At 48.1% G+C, this 19,537-nt stretch overlaps 1 protein-coding gene across 5 annotated transcripts in view; it reads right to left on the minus strand.

The window, feature by feature from the left end:
• TRAPPC10 (trafficking protein particle complex 10) overlaps positions 1 to 19,537 on the minus strand; it is a 485,548-nt gene that overhangs the window by 76,035 nt on the left and 389,976 nt on the right. For all 5 annotated transcript variants that reach the window (XM_030203762.1, XM_030203763.1, XM_030203765.1 and 2 more), the window contains one exon: positions 3,661 to 3,787. In XM_030203762.1, the coding sequence (XP_030059622.1) occupies positions 3,661 to 3,787 (127 nt within the window). The remainder of the gene's footprint in view (positions 1 to 3,660; positions 3,788 to 19,537) is intronic.

Consider the following 19,537-nt stretch of genomic DNA (forward strand, 5'->3'; position numbering starts at 1 on the left):
CTCAAATGTATGTTAATGTGGACTCAGCAGAAGTGTTATGTGTTATTATAGTTAAAATTGCAATTTGTTCCAAGTAAATGCTTTACCATAATATTCTGTGTAACCTTGCTGATATGCTGGTTTCGCCTAAGCTTTGGTTTCAGAAAGCAAGTCATCTCTCACAAATGATTGCCCATCCAATCTCCTTCTGGTAAATGCTGATAGGCTATATATATATATATATATATATATATATATATATATATATATATATATATATATATAAATAAATTTGAACCTTTGAACAATACTTTATATGAATATATACAATAGTTCTGGAAAGTCCCTAGCATTAGCAGTGGGATATATATATATATTGTTCAAAGGTTCAAATTTATTTGATATACTGCCAATAAAATAATATATTAGCAGTTTACAATAAAATCAATTTTAATAAAAGACAAGGAAAGGGGGGATATGAATACAATACAGCAGGTCTAGGTTACAATAAATCATATTAATGGCATTAGGAGAGAAGGATCTCTCACAATCCACTGCAATTATAATAATAAAATACTTTTACTCTCTCTCTCTCCCCCCCCCCACACCCTTTTCCTTTGTTTGTGGTTATAAGTGACAGGCAACTTAGTTATCTATAAGCCTAATGACTGAATCTCTAATAAGGACAGTGGTTCCATCCATACTTTGCATCCTTGATACAAGAGGACAACACATCATCTGGAAAGAATGTCTTAGTCACAGGATCATTTATGGTTACTAAATGTTGATGCAGACTTTCCTGGAATTTTTTTTAATTATCTTGATATACTGTGTATCAATAGATATCCACAGTAAGTGGTCTACAAATTAAAATAGAGTAGCAAGAAACACATTATAGAATAGGCTGAAAGAAGAAAATCGAAGAGGGGAGGAGACAGTGGCTTAGCAAAGGCAGAATGGTGGGGGCGGTGCGCCCCGATCGGCGGCGCGCCCCGATCGGCGGCGCAGTGAACGCACCTCTGCCTGTAAAAGAAGTGGATCGCCTCTCGGGCCTTCTCTCACTGTGTCCCGCCCTCGCGGAAATAGGAAGTTACATCAGAGGAGGGCGGGACACAGTGAGAGAAGGCCCGATGAGGCGATCCGCTTCTTTTACAGGCAGAGGCGGTTCACTGCACAATACAGCTGCACCGCCGATTCAGCGATTTTTAAACTGCAGGGGGGGGGGGAGGGCTGTCGAAGGAGCTGACTGCGGTGCCAGCAGCCTTTCGGTTAGGCGCAGTGGAAGCGGAGCACCCCCCCTCGCTCTTACATCTGGCTGGGGCACTGCCCATTCAGCGATTTTTAAACTGCAGTGCAGCCGGTCGGGTGGCAGAGAGAAGGCGCTGTTGAGGGAGCTGACGGTAGGCAGGTGGGGACTGGGTCAGATGGGAAAAGGGGACTGGGTTGGGGGAACTCAAATGAGAGAAGGGGACTGGGTTGGGGGGGCTCAAATGGGAGAAGGGGACTGGGTCGGGGGGGGGGGGCTCAGAGGGGAGACAGGGGCTGGATCTGGAACTGGGGTCTGAGAAGGAGGCAGGAGGGAGAATGGGGCCATGCCTGGGACAGGTGGGACAATGGGTCTGGGGCTGAAAAGGAGGGCAGGTGAGAGAATGGAGCTGGAGCTGAAAAGGGGGGCCCTAATGCAAGGCAGGTGGATTAAGGGGACTGGAACTGGGGGCTGAAAAGGAGGGTAGGTGGGATAAGGGGGCTAGTACTGGAATTGGGGGCTGAAAATGGGCAGAGGATGAAAAGGGGACAGGGAGAAGTGGCTGGGGCTGAAGTTTGGGACTGGTGGGAGACATGGGCTGGGGCTGGAACTAGGGACAGGTGGGATAATGGGTCTGGAACTGGGGGCTGAAAAGAGGGGGCAGAGAGAGAGAGGGGACAGATCCTGGATGGAAGGGGGGAATAGAGGGAGGGCAGACCCTGGATGGATGGGAGAGAGAGGGCAAATGGTGGATCGAAGGGGCAGAGAGAAAGGGCCGACAGTGGATGGAAGGGGGAGAGAGAGGGGGCAGACAGGCAGATAGAGGATGGAAGGGAGATAGAGGGCAGACGCTAGATGGAAGGGAGAGAGAGGGTAGATAGTGGTTGGAAGGGGCAGAGGGAGAGAAAGGGCAGATGGTAGATGGAGGGGACAGGGAAGAGAGGGCAGACAGTGGATAGCAGGGGCAGGGAGAGAGAGAAGGTAGACACTAGATGGTACGGAGAGAGCAAAGACAGATACTGGATGGAAGGGAGACAGTGAAACGAAGATGAGGAAAGCAGAAACCAGAGACAACAAACTGTAAATAAAATATATATATTTTCTTTTTTTGCTTTAGGATAAAGTAGTATTGTAGCTGTGTTAATAAATGTTTATAAATAGAATATGGAAATAAGGTGATCTTTTTATTGGACAAATTTTAATACATTTTGACTAACGTTTGGAGAGCAAAACCCCCTTCCTCATGTCAGGATAGGATGCTGTAACAGCAGTATACTGTATTGACCTGAGGAAGGAGGTTTTGGCCTCTGAAAGCTAAATGTATTAGTCCAATAAAATGGTATTATTTTATTTTCTATATTTGTTTTATTTCTATTTGTTAATTTGTAAAGTAGTTATTGGTATTTGTTAGTTTTTTCAAATTTACATTTGCTATCTTTATATTTTGCACAGTACTAGGGGACATTTTCTGTTTCTGTGTGTTGCATTGTATGCAGAATCTGGCATCTTGGGGGTTCAATTTTTGTTTAAATAGAAAGTTTATGATTACTTATTCTATAGTGGATTAGGGTGTGTCTGTGAAAAAGACAGGGCTTTTGTTGGCACTGACTGTGCAGGATTGACGATTTGTACTATTCTATCTGGTTTCATTTTACAATAGGTGAATTGATGTTCTAGTGCTCACAGTTGTGTTTAAGGTGCTTTCCTTTTCCTTGTGTGACTCATAGAAATTACTGCTTATGGTATGTTTTGTATTCTCCTTATGCCTAGTACAGGATTTTGGAGGGGGGTGTTAAAAAATAACCGGCCCCGGGTGTCAAATACCCTAGCTACGCCACTGGGAGGAGATAACCAGGCATAAATTAACTCCTGGCAGAGCTATAATATACAACAGAACTCTTTTTCTTCCAAAGCAGCACAGCAGCTGCCAGAATGGAGGTGGACCCAATCAACCATGTCATTGAAGGTAAACTCTCTTCAACTTTCTGCCTGCTTTGGCTTCTCTAGGTCAGGCACTCTAGCTTCCAGAGGCTGTTCTCATGCTGGTATTTTCAGATGAAAATAAAACCAACAATGATGGGGTTACCTAGCTAACAGTTGGAAAACAGCTATCAGTTGGAAAAATTCCTCAAAATAACCTTATAAATCGAGTTGTGTGGTGTTCTTGGCTTGGCAGTACAGGTAATCACACAGAGAAAAAGTGAGAATCTATCATTTCTTTCATAAATTCCATTTATTTTCACTTCTTTATTTTATACTTGGTAGATTATGTACTCCCTTTCCATGACAAAGCAAATTGCTTAGTAATGTGTATATATACCATATCTAATGTGGCTATTGCTTAATGAATGCACTCCCTGTGTGCCAGCTTAGTCTGACACATATAATCAGCTGAGGTTGTGTATTGCTCTCACTATCCCTGCAAAATCCATTACCTGTTGGAGACTGGCATTCAGAGGCACCAGCTGGAGATCCACACAGTCACAAGTGTCTCGCAGGCTATTATCCAGTAACTGGAAGCGAAGGTCAGACAGGTTCTGCACACAGACCTGGATGTACTTCCTAACAAATTAAATAAAAATATCATGTCATAAATAGTTTTCATGTAAAGGTTAGTGTTCAGGGAAGCAAAGCACAAGGGGATAATAACTTCCAACAGATATATCTTGACTCCTTGCCAGCAGCAGCAAATATACAATCCATAAGGCCACTTAGAATCTTTCAACAGAGGGGATCAGATGTCCTCAAAGATTGCCAAAAGGTTCTAGACATATGTAGTGCGAACAGTAACACCTGTGCTGCAATGAAAGTGACAAATATGTGGAAAGATTATATAAAATAAACAATCTCTACATCAGAGTTTCCCAAGTCCGGTCCTGGAGTGCCCCTTCCCAGTCAGGTTTTCAGGATATCTATCTATAATGAGTATGCATGAAACAGATCTGCATATAATGCAGGCAGTGTATGCAAATCAAGTTCATGCATATTCACTGTGGATATCCTCCAGGACTGGACTTGGGAAACACTGCTCTACATAATGTAACATTTTATACAACCTACATTTACAGAAAAAAATACATTCTTTCCTCTTTTGCCATGGTCTCTGTTAAGTGCTGTCTACTATATGCTATGAACTGTTCAACATGCACTGTACACAGGTATAAAATATACCAGCATCCTGTCTCTGACAGTGGTCTATTCTGATCACTAGTATCTGAAAGATCCCAAAAGAGGAGATCCCAGATAACTGGTACACCAGTTAAGTGGGGCAGCCACTTATTTGGTCCAAAAACAGAAGTACAAAAACAAAGCAAGATTATTTTGTGGTGGGGAAGGAAAGTTTTGCTTATTTGGAACACTTTGCTGTTTAATTGGGCCAGCAGCATCCACAGTCCTTCACTGATGCAGTTTATTGCTGATAGCTAGTGAAAAGTTAGCATCACAACCATTCAGCATTGTGTTGCTTACTGTGGGTTTAAATACTCAAATTTGGATACACCAGATATGACTAAAAGTCCAAATCGGGAAGCTGAAGAGGATGACACTACTTAGAATGAAATGAGTCACAAACCAGGATGCCAGGAAATTTATTTTTGCACTGCAACTTTATTTCATGCAGGAAGGCAATGAAGGCAGTTCTGTATCTGCTCCAGAAACTTGTGCCAATTTTGTTCAGCTGCAATCAATGAAGAGAGCTCATCAAGGTACACTCGATCGATTCCTCCAACATTAATAGTGTTTTCAAGGAGAATTTATCTGTGCATTGCAAATTTTTGTTTTTCAGATTCCAGGTTGTGTTGCAGAATAAATGGAAAATTTTACTTTTATCTTGTGCTTGTACTGTACTAATTTTTTTTCTATATACCCTGACGTCGTTTATTTAGGGCAAGTGCTTAATTGGGACACAGAAGTCCCACTTGTCTACTCTTTCCAAAAATACTAGAACTAGGAGGCACGCAATAAAGCTACAAACTAGTAAATTTAAAACAAATCGGAGAAAATTTTTCTTCACTCAATGTGTAATTAAACTCTGGAATTCGTTGCCAGAGAATGTGGTAAAGCGAATGCTACATACCTGTAGAAGGTATTCTCCGAGGACAGCAGGCTGATTGTTCTCACTGATGGGTGACGTCCACGGCAGCCCCTCCAATCGGAAACTTCACTAGCAAAGGCCTTTGCTAGTCCTCGCGCGCCCATGCGCACCGCGCATGCGCGGCCGTCTTCCCGCCCGAACCGGCTCGTGTTCGTCAGTCCCGTATGTAGCAAGACAAAGACAAGGGAAGACACAACTCCAAAGGGGAGGCGGGCGGGTTTGTGAGAACAATCAGCCTGCTGTCCTCGGAGAATACCTTCTACAGGTATGTAGCATTCGCTTTCTCCGAGGACAAGCAGGCTGCTTGTTCTCACTGATGGGGTATCCCTAGCCCCCAGGCTCACTCAAAACAACAACCATGGTCAATTGGGCCTCGCAACGGCGAGGACATAACTGAGACTGACCTTAAAAAATTTACCAACTAACTGAGAGTGCAGCCTGGAACAGAACAAACAGGGCCCTCGGGGGGTGGAGTTGGATCCTAAAGCCCAAACAGGTTCTGAAGAACTGACTGCCCGAACCGACTGTCGCGTCGGGTATCCTGCTGCAGGCAGTAATGAGATGTGAATGTGTGGACAGATGACCACGTCGCAGCTTTGCAAATTTCTTCAATAGAGGCTGACTTCAAGTGGGCTACCGACGCAGCCATGGCTCTAACATTATGAGCCGTGACATGACCCTCAAGAGCCAGCCCAGCCTGGGCGTAAGTGAAGGAAATGCAATCTGCTAGCCAATTGGATATGGTGCGTTTCCCCACAGCCACTCCCCTCCTATTGGGATCAAAAGAAACAAACAATTGGGCGGACTGTCTGTTGGGCTGTGTCCGCTCCAGATAGAAGGCCAATGCTCTCTTGCAGTCCAATGTGTGCAGCTGACGTTCAGCAGGGCAGGAATGAGGACGGGGAAAGAATGTTGGCAAGACAATTGACTGGTTCAGATGGAACTCCGACACAATCTTTGGCAAGAACTTAGGGTGAGTGCGGAGGACTACTCTGTTATGATGAAATTTGGTGTAAGGGGCCTGGGCTACCAGGGCCTGAAGCTCACTGACTCTACGAGCTGAAGTAACTGCCACCAAGAAAATGACCTTCCAGGTCAAGTACTTCAGATGGCAGGAATTCAGTGGCTCAAAAGGAGGTTTCATCAGATGGGTGAGAACGACATTGAGATCTCATGACACTGTAGGAGGCTTGACAGGGGGCTTTGACAAAAGCAAACCTCTCATGAAGCGAACAACTAAAGGCTGTCCTGAGATCGGCTTACCTTCCACACGGTAATGGTATGCACTGATTGCACTAAGGTGAACCCTTACAGAGTTGGTCTTGAGACCAGATTCAGACAAGTGCAGAAGGTATTCAAGCAGGGTCTGTGTAGGACAAGAGCGAGGATCTAGGGCCTTGCTGTCACACCAGACGGCAAACCTCCTCCATAGAAAGAAGTAACTCCTCTTAGTGGAATCTTTCCTGGAAGCAAGCAAGATGCGGGAGACACCCTCTGACAGACCCAAAGAGGCAAAGTCTACGCTCTCAACATCCAGGCCGTGAGAGCCAGGGACCGGAGGTTGGGATGCAGAAGCGCCCCTTCGTCCTGCGTGATGAGGGTCGGAAAACACTCCAATCTCCACGGTTCTTCGGAGGAAAACTCCAGAAGAAGAGGGAACCAGATCTGACGCGGCCAAAAAGGAGCGATCAGAATCATGGTGCCTCGGTCTTGCTTGAGTTTCAACAAAGTCTTCCCCACCAGAGGTATGGGAGGATAAGCATACAGCAGACCCTCCCCCCAGTCCAGGAGAAAGGCATCCGATGCCAGTCTGCCGTGGGCCTGAAGCCTGGAACAGAACTGAGGGACTTTGTGGTTGGCTCGAGATGCGAAGAGATCTACCAAGGGGGTGCCCCACACCTGGAAGATCTGTCGCACTACACGGGGATTGAGCGACCACTCGTGAGGTTGCATAATCCTGCTCAACCTGTCGGCCAGACTGTTGTTTACGGCCTGCCAGATATGTGGCTTGGAGCACCATGCAGTGACGGCGAGCCCAGAGCCACATGCTGACGGCTTCCTGACACAGGGGGCGAGATCCGGTGCCCCCCTGCTTGTTGACATAGTACATGGCAACCTGGTTGTCTGTCTGAATTTGGATAATTTGGTGGGACAGCCGATCTCTGAAAGCCTTCAGAGCGTTCCAGATCGCTCGTAACTCCAGAAGATTGATCTGCAGATCGCGTTCCTGGAGGGACCAGCTTCCTTGGGTGTGAAGCCCCTCGACATGAGCTCCCCACCCCAGGAGAGACGCATCTGTGGTCAGCACTTTTTGTGGCTGAGGAATTTGGAAGGGACGTCCCAGAGTCAGATTGGACCAAATCGTCCACCAATTCAGGGATTCGAGAAAACTCATGGACAGGTGGATTACGTCTTCTAGATCCCCAGCAGCCTGAAACCACTGGGAAGCTAGGGTCCATTGAGCAGATCTCATGTGAAGGCGGGCCATGGGAGTCACATGAACTGTGGAGGCCATGTGGCCTAGCAATCTCAACATCTTCCGAGCTGTGATCTGCTGGGACGCTCGCACCCGCGAGATGAGGGACAACAAGTTGTTGGCTCTCGTCTCTGGGAGATAGGTGCGAGCCGTCCGAGAATCCAGCAGAGCTCCTATGAATTCGAGTCTCTGCACTGGGAGAAGATGGGACTTTGGATAATTTATCACAAACCTCAGTAGCTCCAGGAGGCGAATAGTCATCTGCATGGACTGCAGGGCTCCTGCCTCGGATGTGTTCTTCACCAGCCAATCGTCGAGATATGGGAACACGTGCACCCCCAGCCTGCGAAGTGCTGCTGCTACTACAGCCAAGCACTTTGTGAACACCCTGGGCGCAGAGGCGAGCCCAAAGGGTAGCACACAGTACTGGAAGTGACGTGTGCCCAGCTGAAATCGCAGATACTGTCTGTGAGCTGGCAGTATCGGGATGTGTGTATAGGCATCCTTCAAGTCCAGAGAGCATAGCCAATCGTTTTCCTGAATCATGGGAAGAAGAGTGCCCAGGGAAAGCATCCTGAACTTTTCTTTGACCAGATATTTGTTCAGGGCCCTTAGGTCTAGGACGGGACGCATCCCCCCTGTTTTCTTTTCCACAAGGAAGTACCTGGAATAGAATCCCAGCCCTTCTTGCCCGGATGGCACGGGCTCGACCGCATTGGCGCTGAGAAGGGCGGAGAGTTCCTCTGCAAGTACCTGCTTGTGCTGGAAGCTGTAAGACTGAGCTCCCGGTGGGCAATTTGGAGGTTTTGAGGCCAAATTGAGGGTGTATCCTTGCCGGACTATTTGGAGAACCCACTGATCGGAGGTTATGAGAGGCCACCTTTGGTGAAAAGCTTTCAACCTCCCTCCGACTGGCAGGTCACCCGGCACTGACACTTGGATGTCGGCTATGCTCTGCTGGAGCCAGTCAAAAGGTCGTCCCTTGCTTTTGCTGGGGAGCCGAGGGGCCTTGCTGAGGCGCACTGCTGCTGACGAGAGCGAGCGCGCTGGGGCTTAGCCTGGGCCGCAGGCTGTCGAGAAGGAGGATTGTACCTACGCTTGCCAGAAGAGTAGGGAACAGTCTTCCTTCCCCCAAAAAATCTTCTACCTGTAGAGGTAGAGGCTGAAGGCTGCCGGCGGGAGAACTTGTCGAATGCGGTGTCCCGCTGGTGGAGCTGCTCTACCACCTGTTCGACTTTCTCTCCAAAAATATTATCCGCACGGCAAGGCGAGTCCGCAATCCGCTGCTGGATTCTATTCTCCAGGTCGGAGGCACGCAGCCATGAGAGCCTGCGCATCACCACACCTTGAGCAGCGGCCCTGGACGCAACATCAAAGGTGTCATACACCCCTCTGGCCAGGAATTTTCTGCACGCCTTCAGCTGCCTGACCACCTCCTGAAAAGGCTTGGCTTGCTCAGGGGGGCGCGCATCAACCAAGCCCGCCAACTGCCGCACATTGTTCCTCGTGTTGAGCTGGTAGGACTGAATTTTGGCCACGAGCATAGAGGAATGGTAGGCCTTCCTCCCAAAGGAGTCTAAGGTTCTAGAGTCTTTGCCCGGGGGCGCCGAAGCATGCTCTCTAGAACTCTTAGCCTTCTTTAGGGCCAAATCCACAACTCCAGAGTCATGAGGCAACTGAGTGCGCATTAGCTCTGGGTCCCCATGGATCCGGTACTGGGACTCGATCTTCTTGGGAATGTGGGGATTAGTTAGAGGCTTGGTCCAGTTCGCCAGCAATGTCTTTTTTAGGACATGGTGCATGGGTACAGTGGACGCTTCCTTAGGTGGAGAAGGATAGTCCAGGAGCTCAAACATTTCAGCCCTGGGCTCGTCCTCCACAACCACCGGGAAGGGGATGGCCGTAGACATCTCCTGGACAAAGGAAGCGAAAGACAGACTCTCGGGAGGAGAAAGCTGTCTCTCAGGAGAGGGAGTGGGATCGGAAGGAAGACCTTCAGACTCCTCGTCAGAGAAATATCTGGGGTCTTCTTCCTCTTCCCACGAGGCCTCACCCTCGGTGTCAGACACAAGTTCACGGACCTGTGTCTGCAACCTCGCCCGACTCGACTCTGTGGAGCCACGTCCACGATGGGGCCGTCGAGAGGTAGACTCCCTCACCCGCATCGGCGAAGCTCCCTCCGCCGACGTAGTCGGGGAGCCTTCCTGGGAGGCGACGGCAGCCGGTACCGCACGCGGCACCGACGCCGGAGACCTCACCTCGGGCGATGGGCCAGCCGGCGCCACGCTCGACGGTACCGGTGGCGCAAGCACCGCCGGTACCGGAGGGTTAGGGCGCAACAGCTCTCCCAGAATCTCTGGGAGAACGGCCCAGAGGCTCTCGTTCAGAGCGGCTGCAGAGAAAGGCATGGAGGTCGATGCAGGCGTCGACGTCAGAACCTGTTCCGGGCGTGGAGGCTGTTCCGGGCTGTCCAGAGTGGAGCGCATCGACACCTCCTGAACAGAGGGTGAGCGGTCCTCTCGGTGCCGATGCCTGCTGGGTGCCGACTCCTTCGGCGACCCAGAGCTCTCGGTGCCGACACGGGAAGGAGACCGATGACGATGCTTCTTCGACTTCTTGGAACGAAGCATGTCACCGGAGCTTCCCGGCACCGACGAGGAGGACGTAGAATCCAGCCGTCGCTTCCTCGGGGCCGAGGCCGAAGGAGGTCGGTCTCGGGGGGGCTGTACCGCAGGAGCCCTCAGGGTAGGGGGAGACCCACCCAAAGGCTCACCGCCACCAGCAGGGGAATGGACAGCCCTCACCTGCACTCCAGACGAAGCACCACCGTCCGACGACATCAGCCGACGAGGTCCCGGTACCACCGACGTCGATGCAGCTGTCCGATGTCTCAGCGCCGATGCAGAGGGCCGATGCCTCGATGCACTGGCGGCCGAGGATGAAGCTCTGGACGCTGAAGACGTCGATGCACTCGATACCCCCGGTGCCGATGCCGACGAAGAGCCCGAGAACAAAACGTTCCACTGGGCCAATCTCGCTACCTGAGTCTGCTTTTGCAAAAGGGAACACAGACTACAGGCCTGCGGGCGGTGCCCAGCCCCCAAGCACTGAAGACACGACGCGTGCCTGTCAGTGAGCGAGATGACCCGGGCGCACTTCTTGAAGCCGCTGGGAGACTTCGATGTCATGGGCGGAAAAATCACGCCGGCGAGATCAAAAGTCGAAATGGCGGAAAAGGCACCGAAAAAACAAGGGGAAGAAAACTTCGACCCGAGGCCTAAAAGCGGCCTACCCCGACGACGAAAGAAAACTTACCGGGGCGAAAAAGCTGAAAATAGCAGGGGGGGGGGGGGGGGGGGGGGGGGGGGAAAAAAGACCAAAGAGTCTTTTCCCACACAGAAAGGATTTTTTTTTTTTTTTTGAAAGAACACGACGAACGCGCGAGGTCGACTTTGCGGGGCCCGACATGGCGAAAACACGACCGTACCGAGCGCGGACAAAAGAAGACTGACGAACACGAGCCGGTTCGGGTGGGAAGACGGCCGCGCATGCGCGGTGCGCTTGGGCGCGCGAGGACTAGCAAAGGCCTTTGCTAGTGAAGTTTCCGATTGGAGGGGCTGCCGTGGACGTCACCCATCAGTGAGAACAAGCAGCCTGCTTGTCCTCGGAGAAAAGCAGTTAGCTTAGCGGCTTCTTACTACTACTACTACTACTATTTAGCATTTCTATAGCGCTACAAGGCATACGCAGCGCTGCACAAACATAGAAGAAAGACAGTCCCTGCTCAAAGAGCTTACAATCTAATAGACAAAAAATAAAGTAAGCAAATCAAATCAATTAATGTGTACAGGAAGGAGGAGAGGAGGGTAGGTGGAGGCGAGTGGTTACAAGTGGTTATGAGTCAAAAGCAATGTTAAAGAGGTGGGCTTTCAGTCTAGATTTAAAGGTGGCCAAGGATGGGGCAAGACGTAGGGGCTCAGGAAGTTTATTCCAGGCGTAGGGTGCAGCGAGACAGAAGGCGCGAAGTCTGGAGTTGGCAGCAGTGGAGAAGGGAACAGATAAGAAGGGTTTATCCATGGAGCGGAGTGCACGGGAAGGGGTGTAGGGAAGGACGAGTGTGGAGAGATACTGGGGAGCAGCAGAGTGAGTACATTTATAGGTTAGTAGAAGAAGTTTGACAGGATGCGAAAACGGCTAGGGAGCCAGTGAAGCGACTTGAGGAGAGGGGTAGTATGAGTAAAGCGACCCTGGCGGAAGACGAGACGGGCAGCAGAGTTTTGAACCAATTGGAGAGGGGAGAGGTGACTAAGTGGGAGGCCAGCAAGAAGCAGATTGCAGTAGTCTAAACGAGAGGTGACAAGGGTGTGGATGAGGGTTTTGGTACAGTGCTCGGAAAGAAAGGGGCGGATTTTACGGATGTTGTAAAGAAAGAAACGACAGGTATTGGTGATCTGCTGGATATGAGCAGAGAAGGAGAGAGAAGAGTCAAAGATGACCCCAAGGTTTCGAGCTGAGGAGACAGGGAGAATGAGAGAGCCATCAACAGAAATAGAAAACAGGGGTGGGGGGGGGGGGGGGGGGGGGGAGGTGGGTTTGGGGGGAAAAATGAGAAGCTCGGTTTTGGTCATGTTTAATTTCAGGTGGCGTTGAGACATCCAGACAGCAATGTCAGACAAGCACGCTGAAACTTTGGTTTGGATGCAAGGTGAGATATCAGGGGTAGAAAGGTAGATTTGGGAGTCATCAGCATAGAGATGGTAGGAAAAGGTATGGGATGAAATTAATGAACCAAGGGAAGAAGTGTAGATAGAAAAGAGGAGGGGACCAAGAACAGAACCCTGAGGTTCGCCGACAGGCAGAGGGATAGAAGTAGAAGAGGATCCACCAGAGTGAACACTGAAGGTGCGGAGGGAGAGGTAGGAAGAGAACCAGGAAAGGACAGAGCCCTGGAATCCAAGTGAGGACAGGGTATCAAGGAGTATGCTGTGATCGACAGTGTCAAAAGCAGCGGAAAGATCAAGAAGAATGAGGATGGAATAGAGACCTCTGGATTTAGCCAGTAACAGGTCATTAGAGACTTTAGTAAGCGCAGTTTCGGTTGAGTGGAGAGGGCGAAAACCAGATTGTAGTGGGTCAAAAATAGAATGTGAGGAGAGAAAATCAAGGCAGCGGTGGTGAACAGCACGCTCAAGTAATTTGGAGAGAAAAGGGAGGAGGGAGATGGGTCGGTAATTAGAGGGACAAGTAGGGCTGAGTGAAGGCTTCTTAAGGAGAGGTGTGACCACAGCATGTTTAAAGGCAGTAGGGACAGTTGCAGTGGAAAGTGAGAGGTTGAGAATGTGACAGATAAAAGGAATAAGAGCAGGTGAGATGGCATTAAGAAGGTGGGTGGGAATGGGATCAGAGGAACAGGTGGTACATTTTGAGGAAGAAAGGAGAAGTGTAGTTTCCTCTATAGTAACTTCAGGAAAGGAGGAAAAGGAATGAGGGGAAGGAGAGAGAGGGGAACGGACTAGTGGATGGAGAGGTGGCGAGGTAGAGAATTCAAGGTTTATCTTTTGAATCATGTCGTGAAAGAATTCAGCAAGGGTCTGAGGAGATAATGAAGGGGGAGTTGGAGGAGGGGGCACTTTGAGGAGAAAGTTCAATGTGGTGAAGAGAAGTCGAGGGTTAGAGCTAAGAGAGTTGGTCAGTTGGATATAATAATCCTGTTTGGCGCGTAAAAGAGCAGATTGGAAGGAGGTCAGCATGAACTTAAAGTGTAAGAAATCAGCAAGGGCCTGAGATTTCCGCCAGAGGCGTTCGACGGAGCGGGTACAGGAACGTAGGTAGCGGATATTAGAAGTCAGCCAAGGTTGGGATTTTGTACGCCTTATAGGGCGGGTCATTAAAGGTGCAAGAGTGTCTAAGGCAGAGGATAGAGTATTGTTGTAAGAAGAAACAGCCTCGTTGACAGACGTGGATGGTGCCACAGTAGAGAGGAGGTTTGAAACATGGGAGGATAGAGATGAAGGGTCAATATCGTGAAGATTCCTAGATAAATTAGATAAGATAGGATGGGACTGGGAGGGAAGAGATTTAAGTGTGAAAGTTATAAGATGGTGATCAGAGAGGGGAAGATCAGAGGCAAGGAAACTAGAGGGTGAACAGTTGGAGGAGAAGATGAGATCAAGACAGTGACCATTTTGATGAGTGGGGGAGGTGGAGCACAGTTGGAGATTAAAGGAGGATGTTAAAGCGAGTAACTTGGAAATATAAGAGTTGGAAGGATCATTAGCAGGAATATTGAAGTCACCAAGGAGGAGACAGGGGGAGGAAGGATCATGGAAGAAGGCAAGCCAGGCATCAAAGTCACTGAGAAAGGATGAAAGGGACTTATCAGGGGGACGATAAATGACCACTATTCGAAGAGGCAGAGGAGAGAAAAGGCGGATAGAGTGGACTTCAAAGGAGGAAAAACAGTGAGATTGAGGTGGAAGAAGGGGTTGAAATCTGGAGGAGGGAGAGAGAAGTAGTCCAACACCGCCCCCGCGACCAGCAGGGCGAGTATGTGAAAAAAGATAACCGCCATGGTAGAGGGCTGCGACTGAAGCAGAGTCATCAGGGCAGAGCCAGGTTTCTGTTATGGCGAGCAGATGGAGGTGAAGCGAGATAAAGAGGTCCTGGATATATGGGAGTTTGTTACAGATAGAGCGGGCATTCCATAGGGCGCAAGAGAAGGGCAGAGAAGAGGAGGGGAGTAGAGGAATAGAGATGAGGTTAGAGAGGTCGCGGTGAGATCTGTAGAGTTGGGATAATAGTTGGTGAGGAGGGCCAGGATTGGGATTGATGTCACCGGCTGACAGTAAGAGGAGGAGTAAAAGAGAGCAGAGGAGAGTAGGAGAGGTATGGCCATGAAGGCGTTGAAGGCGAGAGGTATTTAGGTGGAATGGGGAAGGCAAAATGGAGGGAAAAAAGAGACGGAGATTAAAAGCCAAGAGGGAGGAAGAGGGTAGGAGAGAAGGTGAGGTGATGAAGTCGATGGATGAGCAGTGAGTTCCTGTAGTGGAGAGAGGTAGGGGGTGAGGGAAAAGATTAGGAAGGGACAGGGCTAGGAAGAGAATGTGAATAGGGGCCATAAACGACTGAGGTACTTTAGCAACTGGGAAGAAGATTAGATGTAAAGAGAAAAATGCCCCGCGCGCCATTAGGTGCGCGGCACCTAGAGCGGAGGCCCTGAGTGGATCAGAGTGGACCTGGGTGTCACCCCGGAGAAGGCTGTAAGGATATGCAGATGAGCTGCAAGTCCTCCACAGCACCTGAAAAGCAGCCGGTGGTAGAGCTGGGCACCTCTCAGCTGAGGAAAGGCTTACCAGGGGTTAGGCCAAAGCCAGCATTCCTCCCCCTGAGGGTCACCTGATCCTAGCCAAAAAGCACCTGGAAACTCTGTGCACTTGGAGCGAGGGCCCTGGGAAGATCGGGGTGGACCTGGAGTCACCACGGATACAGCTGTGAGGAAATGCAGAAGAGCTGCAAGTCCTCCACAGCACCTGGTGGGAGCGCTGGGCACCTAGAGCGGAGGCCCTGAGTGGATCGGAGTGGACCTGGGTGTCACCCCGGAGAGGCTGTAAGGATATGCAGATGAGCTGCAAGTCCTCCACAGCACCTGAAAGGCAGCCGGTGGTAGAGCTGGTCACCTCTCAGCTGAGGAAAGGCTTACCAGGGGTTAGGCCGAAGACAGCATTCCTCCCCCATTATTAAAATGGACTTGGGGAAAATCCACTGCTTATTTCTAGGATAAGCAGCATAAAATGTATTGTACTTTTTGGGATCTTGCCAGGTGCTTCTGACCTTGATTGGCCACTAATGGAAACAGGATGCTGGGCTTGATGGACATTTGGTATATCCCAGGTATGGCAATACATATATGTACTTATAAAATGTTTGCAGAAATTAGAGAAGCAAACAAATTTGGCAACACTATAATAATGGGTGTGTGGTAGCATGTCTAACAGCCAGGAATGAAACCTCAACAAATGAAGTCACTAATAGGTGAAAGTGAAACACAAACACTATTTACAAATGTGTACAGCCTGTTCACTTCGCAAACTGGATAAAGTAAACATAAGTCTTTCTTTAAATTCAAGTAATATTCCTTCAGCCCTTGTCCCTTACAGGGCCCCACAATCTCAGTGCGCACTAGTTTTATTGTTTATCATTTACTCAGATTTTTATACTGCTTTATTCTGGTAAAATATTTAAAAACATAAAAAACAAATAAGAGGGAGAGGTCACGTGCTATCGAAGCAGAGAGCAGACATCAGTGAGACCAGCTCATAGGCCCCAATTTACCATCAGCCTCCTTACTGTCACTTTTCCTTCTAAGAGGTGAACAAGCGTTTGGAAACGGGCGATCTGCAGATTTCAACTTTGCTGACGACAATGACATTGAAAAACCCATGCACAGAGAGGCAGTGTGTGAAGATCAGTGAGCAGAAAATGGCGGAGGAGGATGCAGCGGGACCAAGTTCTATTGGCTCCACATGGGTTGCTGAAATAACATCGCAGATCAAATCAACTTTGGCTACCTCTATCAAGCTCCAGCTATGCGAGATAGTGACCAAATTGGGTTTGGTGGACACCAGGCTTGAGCAGCTTCAAACTGATTTTGGCCACTATCAACGTTTCTCCAAGAAGCCCAGCAATTGAGCTTCCAAATGAGACTAGCAAAACTGGAAGAAAAAATAGATGATCTTGAAAATTGTTCTAGACAATGCAATCTTCGGGGTTTTTTTGAACAATGGCTAGAACATGAACCTAAACTGTCATCAACGGCGGACCGTTAAGAAGTGAAAGGGCACGCAGATTGGGAGCAGAAAAGCTGATAGACCGGTGCCCCAGCACAGTTATTTTTAAATTCTTAACTATGTGCGTAAACAAGACATACTGAGAGCGATTTAATCAATGGGATCCTTGATCTATGAAAACAACAAAGTCCTATGCTTTCAAGATTTTTCAGCAGCAGTGGCGGCCCATCGCAAAGAATTTGTGCCAGCCTGTTCCCTGTTACATCACAAGACTCATCTCTCTTAAGCAGAACACCAAAAAATGCAGAAATGGTGGGTAGGATCCTTGGTAGAAGCATTTGCAATAGATAGGAAGGTAGAGGTTCTTATCCTGTTTAGGAAATCCTTAGATATTCAAATTAACTCTGTTCAGAGGGGACCAGGAGGTAGATTTATTCTAGCCAAGTGTCTGAACAAGCCCCAAATACATATGATAAACATTTTTCACTAAACTAGCAGGCTTTTGCTTTATTTCAATCATAATATTCTCATTGGAGCTGATTTTAATATGGTGTATGACCCACAACTAAATAGATCACATCCAAGGGAGGATTTGAGGATTCGGTCATCTAAAGGTTTACGTCTGCACTGCAATACTATTGATCTGATTGATTCTTGGTGTTTCTTTCATGTGTGAGAACAAGATTAAACCCATCTTTCTTGGGCACATTCCACACAGTCAAGAATCAATTACATCTTTGTCTTCAGATCTTTCTTTAAACATTTGGTTCAATCAGAGACTGCTCCCTATGGAATTTCTGACCATGCAATGATGTGGGTTTCATTGGATTTTAATCCCTTGGAATGCACAGATTTTCAGTGGAGATTCCCTATTGAACTTTATTGGGATCAATCGTTCCATTCTTTTTTGGTGCAGAAATGGAACAGCTTTAGGGCTCACAAAGCAGATCATATGAATCAGCCTATCCATTTCTGGGATACACCAAAGGGGGTGTTGAGAGGAGAGATCATAGCCTATTTATTTTATTTGTAGCATTTATACCCCGCTCTTTCCCGCTCGATAGCAGGTTCAGTGCGGCTTACAATGTATGGGTACAAAGTATCACAGAGATAATACAATGTATGGGTACAAAGTGTCATAGAGATAACACAATGTGTGGTTACAAAGTATCACAGAGATAACACAATGTATGGGTACAAAGTATCCCAGAGAATAACACAATTGTATAGAAAAGAACAAGAGGAAGAGATGTGGGGGGGGGGGGGGGGGGGGGGGGAAGGATTGAGGTATGTTAATGTTAATGGTGTGGATTAGGTTCGTAAATTAAGTTGGGTTGTTTGGATAGGCTTGTTTGAAGAGGTATGTTTTCAGCAGCTTTCGGAAGGGTAGATGTTCGTTGGTTGTTCGGATGTATCTTGGTATGGTGTTCCAGAGTTGGCTGCCTATAACGGAGAAGTTGGATGCGTAGTAGGTTTTGTATTTGAGACCTTTGCAAATGGGAAGGTGAAGATTGAGATATGTTCGAGAAAATTTGGACCCGTTCCTGCCTGGAAGGTCGATTAGGTTGGTCATGTAATTTGGAGATTCTCCGTGGAGGATCCTGTGGATCAATGTGTGGTCTTTGAAGTTTATTCGTTCTTTGATAGGGAGCCAGTGGAGTTTTTCACGGAGTGGTGTTGCACTTTCAAATCGTGATTTACCAAAAATGAGTCTGGCTGCCGTGTTTTGGGCGGTTTGGAGTTTTTTCAGGATTTGGGCTTTACAACCAATGAAGATGCTGTTGAAGTAGTCAGCGTGGGTGAGTACTGTGGATTGTACCAGATTGCGGAACGTTTTTGGGGGAGAGGAATGGTTTTATTCATTTCAGTACCCACATCATGTTGAACATCTTCTTTGTCATGGCTTTTGCGTGAGTTTCTAGCGTTAGGTGGTTGTCTAACGTTACTCCTAGGATTTTTAGATTGTCAGATATTGGGATTGTGACGTCAGGGGTGATCAGGGTGGTTGGGAGTAGAGTGGAGTGTCTTGATGAGAGGATTAAGCATTGGGTTTTTTCTTTATTCAATTTCATTTTGAAGGCATTGGCCCAGGAGGCTAAGATGTTCATGCCAGTGATTATTTTTTCAGATATTTCTGCAAGGTTGGATTGGAAAGGGATGAATATGGTGACGTCATCTGCATAGATGAAGGGATTTAGACCAGCTTTGGATAGGGATTTAGCCAGAGGGATCATCATAAGATTGAAGAGGATCGGGGATAGAGGTGATCCTTGGGGGACTCCGCATTGTGAGGACCACGCAGATGATACAGATGAGGTTCTGGTGGTGATGAAGCTTGTTATCCATTTAATGATGTTTCCACCGATCCCTAGTTTGTCCAGTAGTTTTGTAAGAATATCGTGGTTTACCATGTCAAATGCGCTGGATAGGTCGAACTGCAGAAGAAGTATGTTGTTGCCAAATGAAATTTCTTGTTTGAACTTGGATATTAGGGTGAGTAATACTGTTTCAGTGCTGTGTGCAGGTCGAAAACTCGATTGTGACTCATGTAGTATGGAGAATTTTTGTATGAATTCGTTGTTGGGAGGTCACTCTATTTTCCATTAGTTTGGTTAGAAGAGGGATGGAAGCCACAGGTCGGTAGTTGGTGATGTCTTTTGCTGTTTTTTTTTTTTGGGGGGGGGGGGGGGGTTGGTATTGGTGTGAGTAGAATGTTGCCATGTTCGGAGGGGAAGGAACCTTGTTGAAGTAGGAAATTTAGGTGGGTGGTGAGGTCCGTAATGAATCGGGCTGGGGCATTTTTCATTAGATAATTGGGGCATGGGTCCAGGTGGCAGTGAGACTTGGAGAGTTTGGATAATGCTGTGGAAATTTCCTTAGTGCTGAGGGGGTTGAAGTTTGTCCATAGACAGAGATTGCGAGACAAAGAAATTTTGCGTTTAGAGAAACAGGTAATT

Source organism: Microcaecilia unicolor, chromosome 5 (assembly GCF_901765095.1).
Source record: "Microcaecilia unicolor chromosome 5, aMicUni1.1, whole genome shotgun sequence".
Classification (NCBI taxonomy): domain Eukaryota; kingdom Metazoa; phylum Chordata; class Amphibia; order Gymnophiona; family Siphonopidae; genus Microcaecilia; species Microcaecilia unicolor.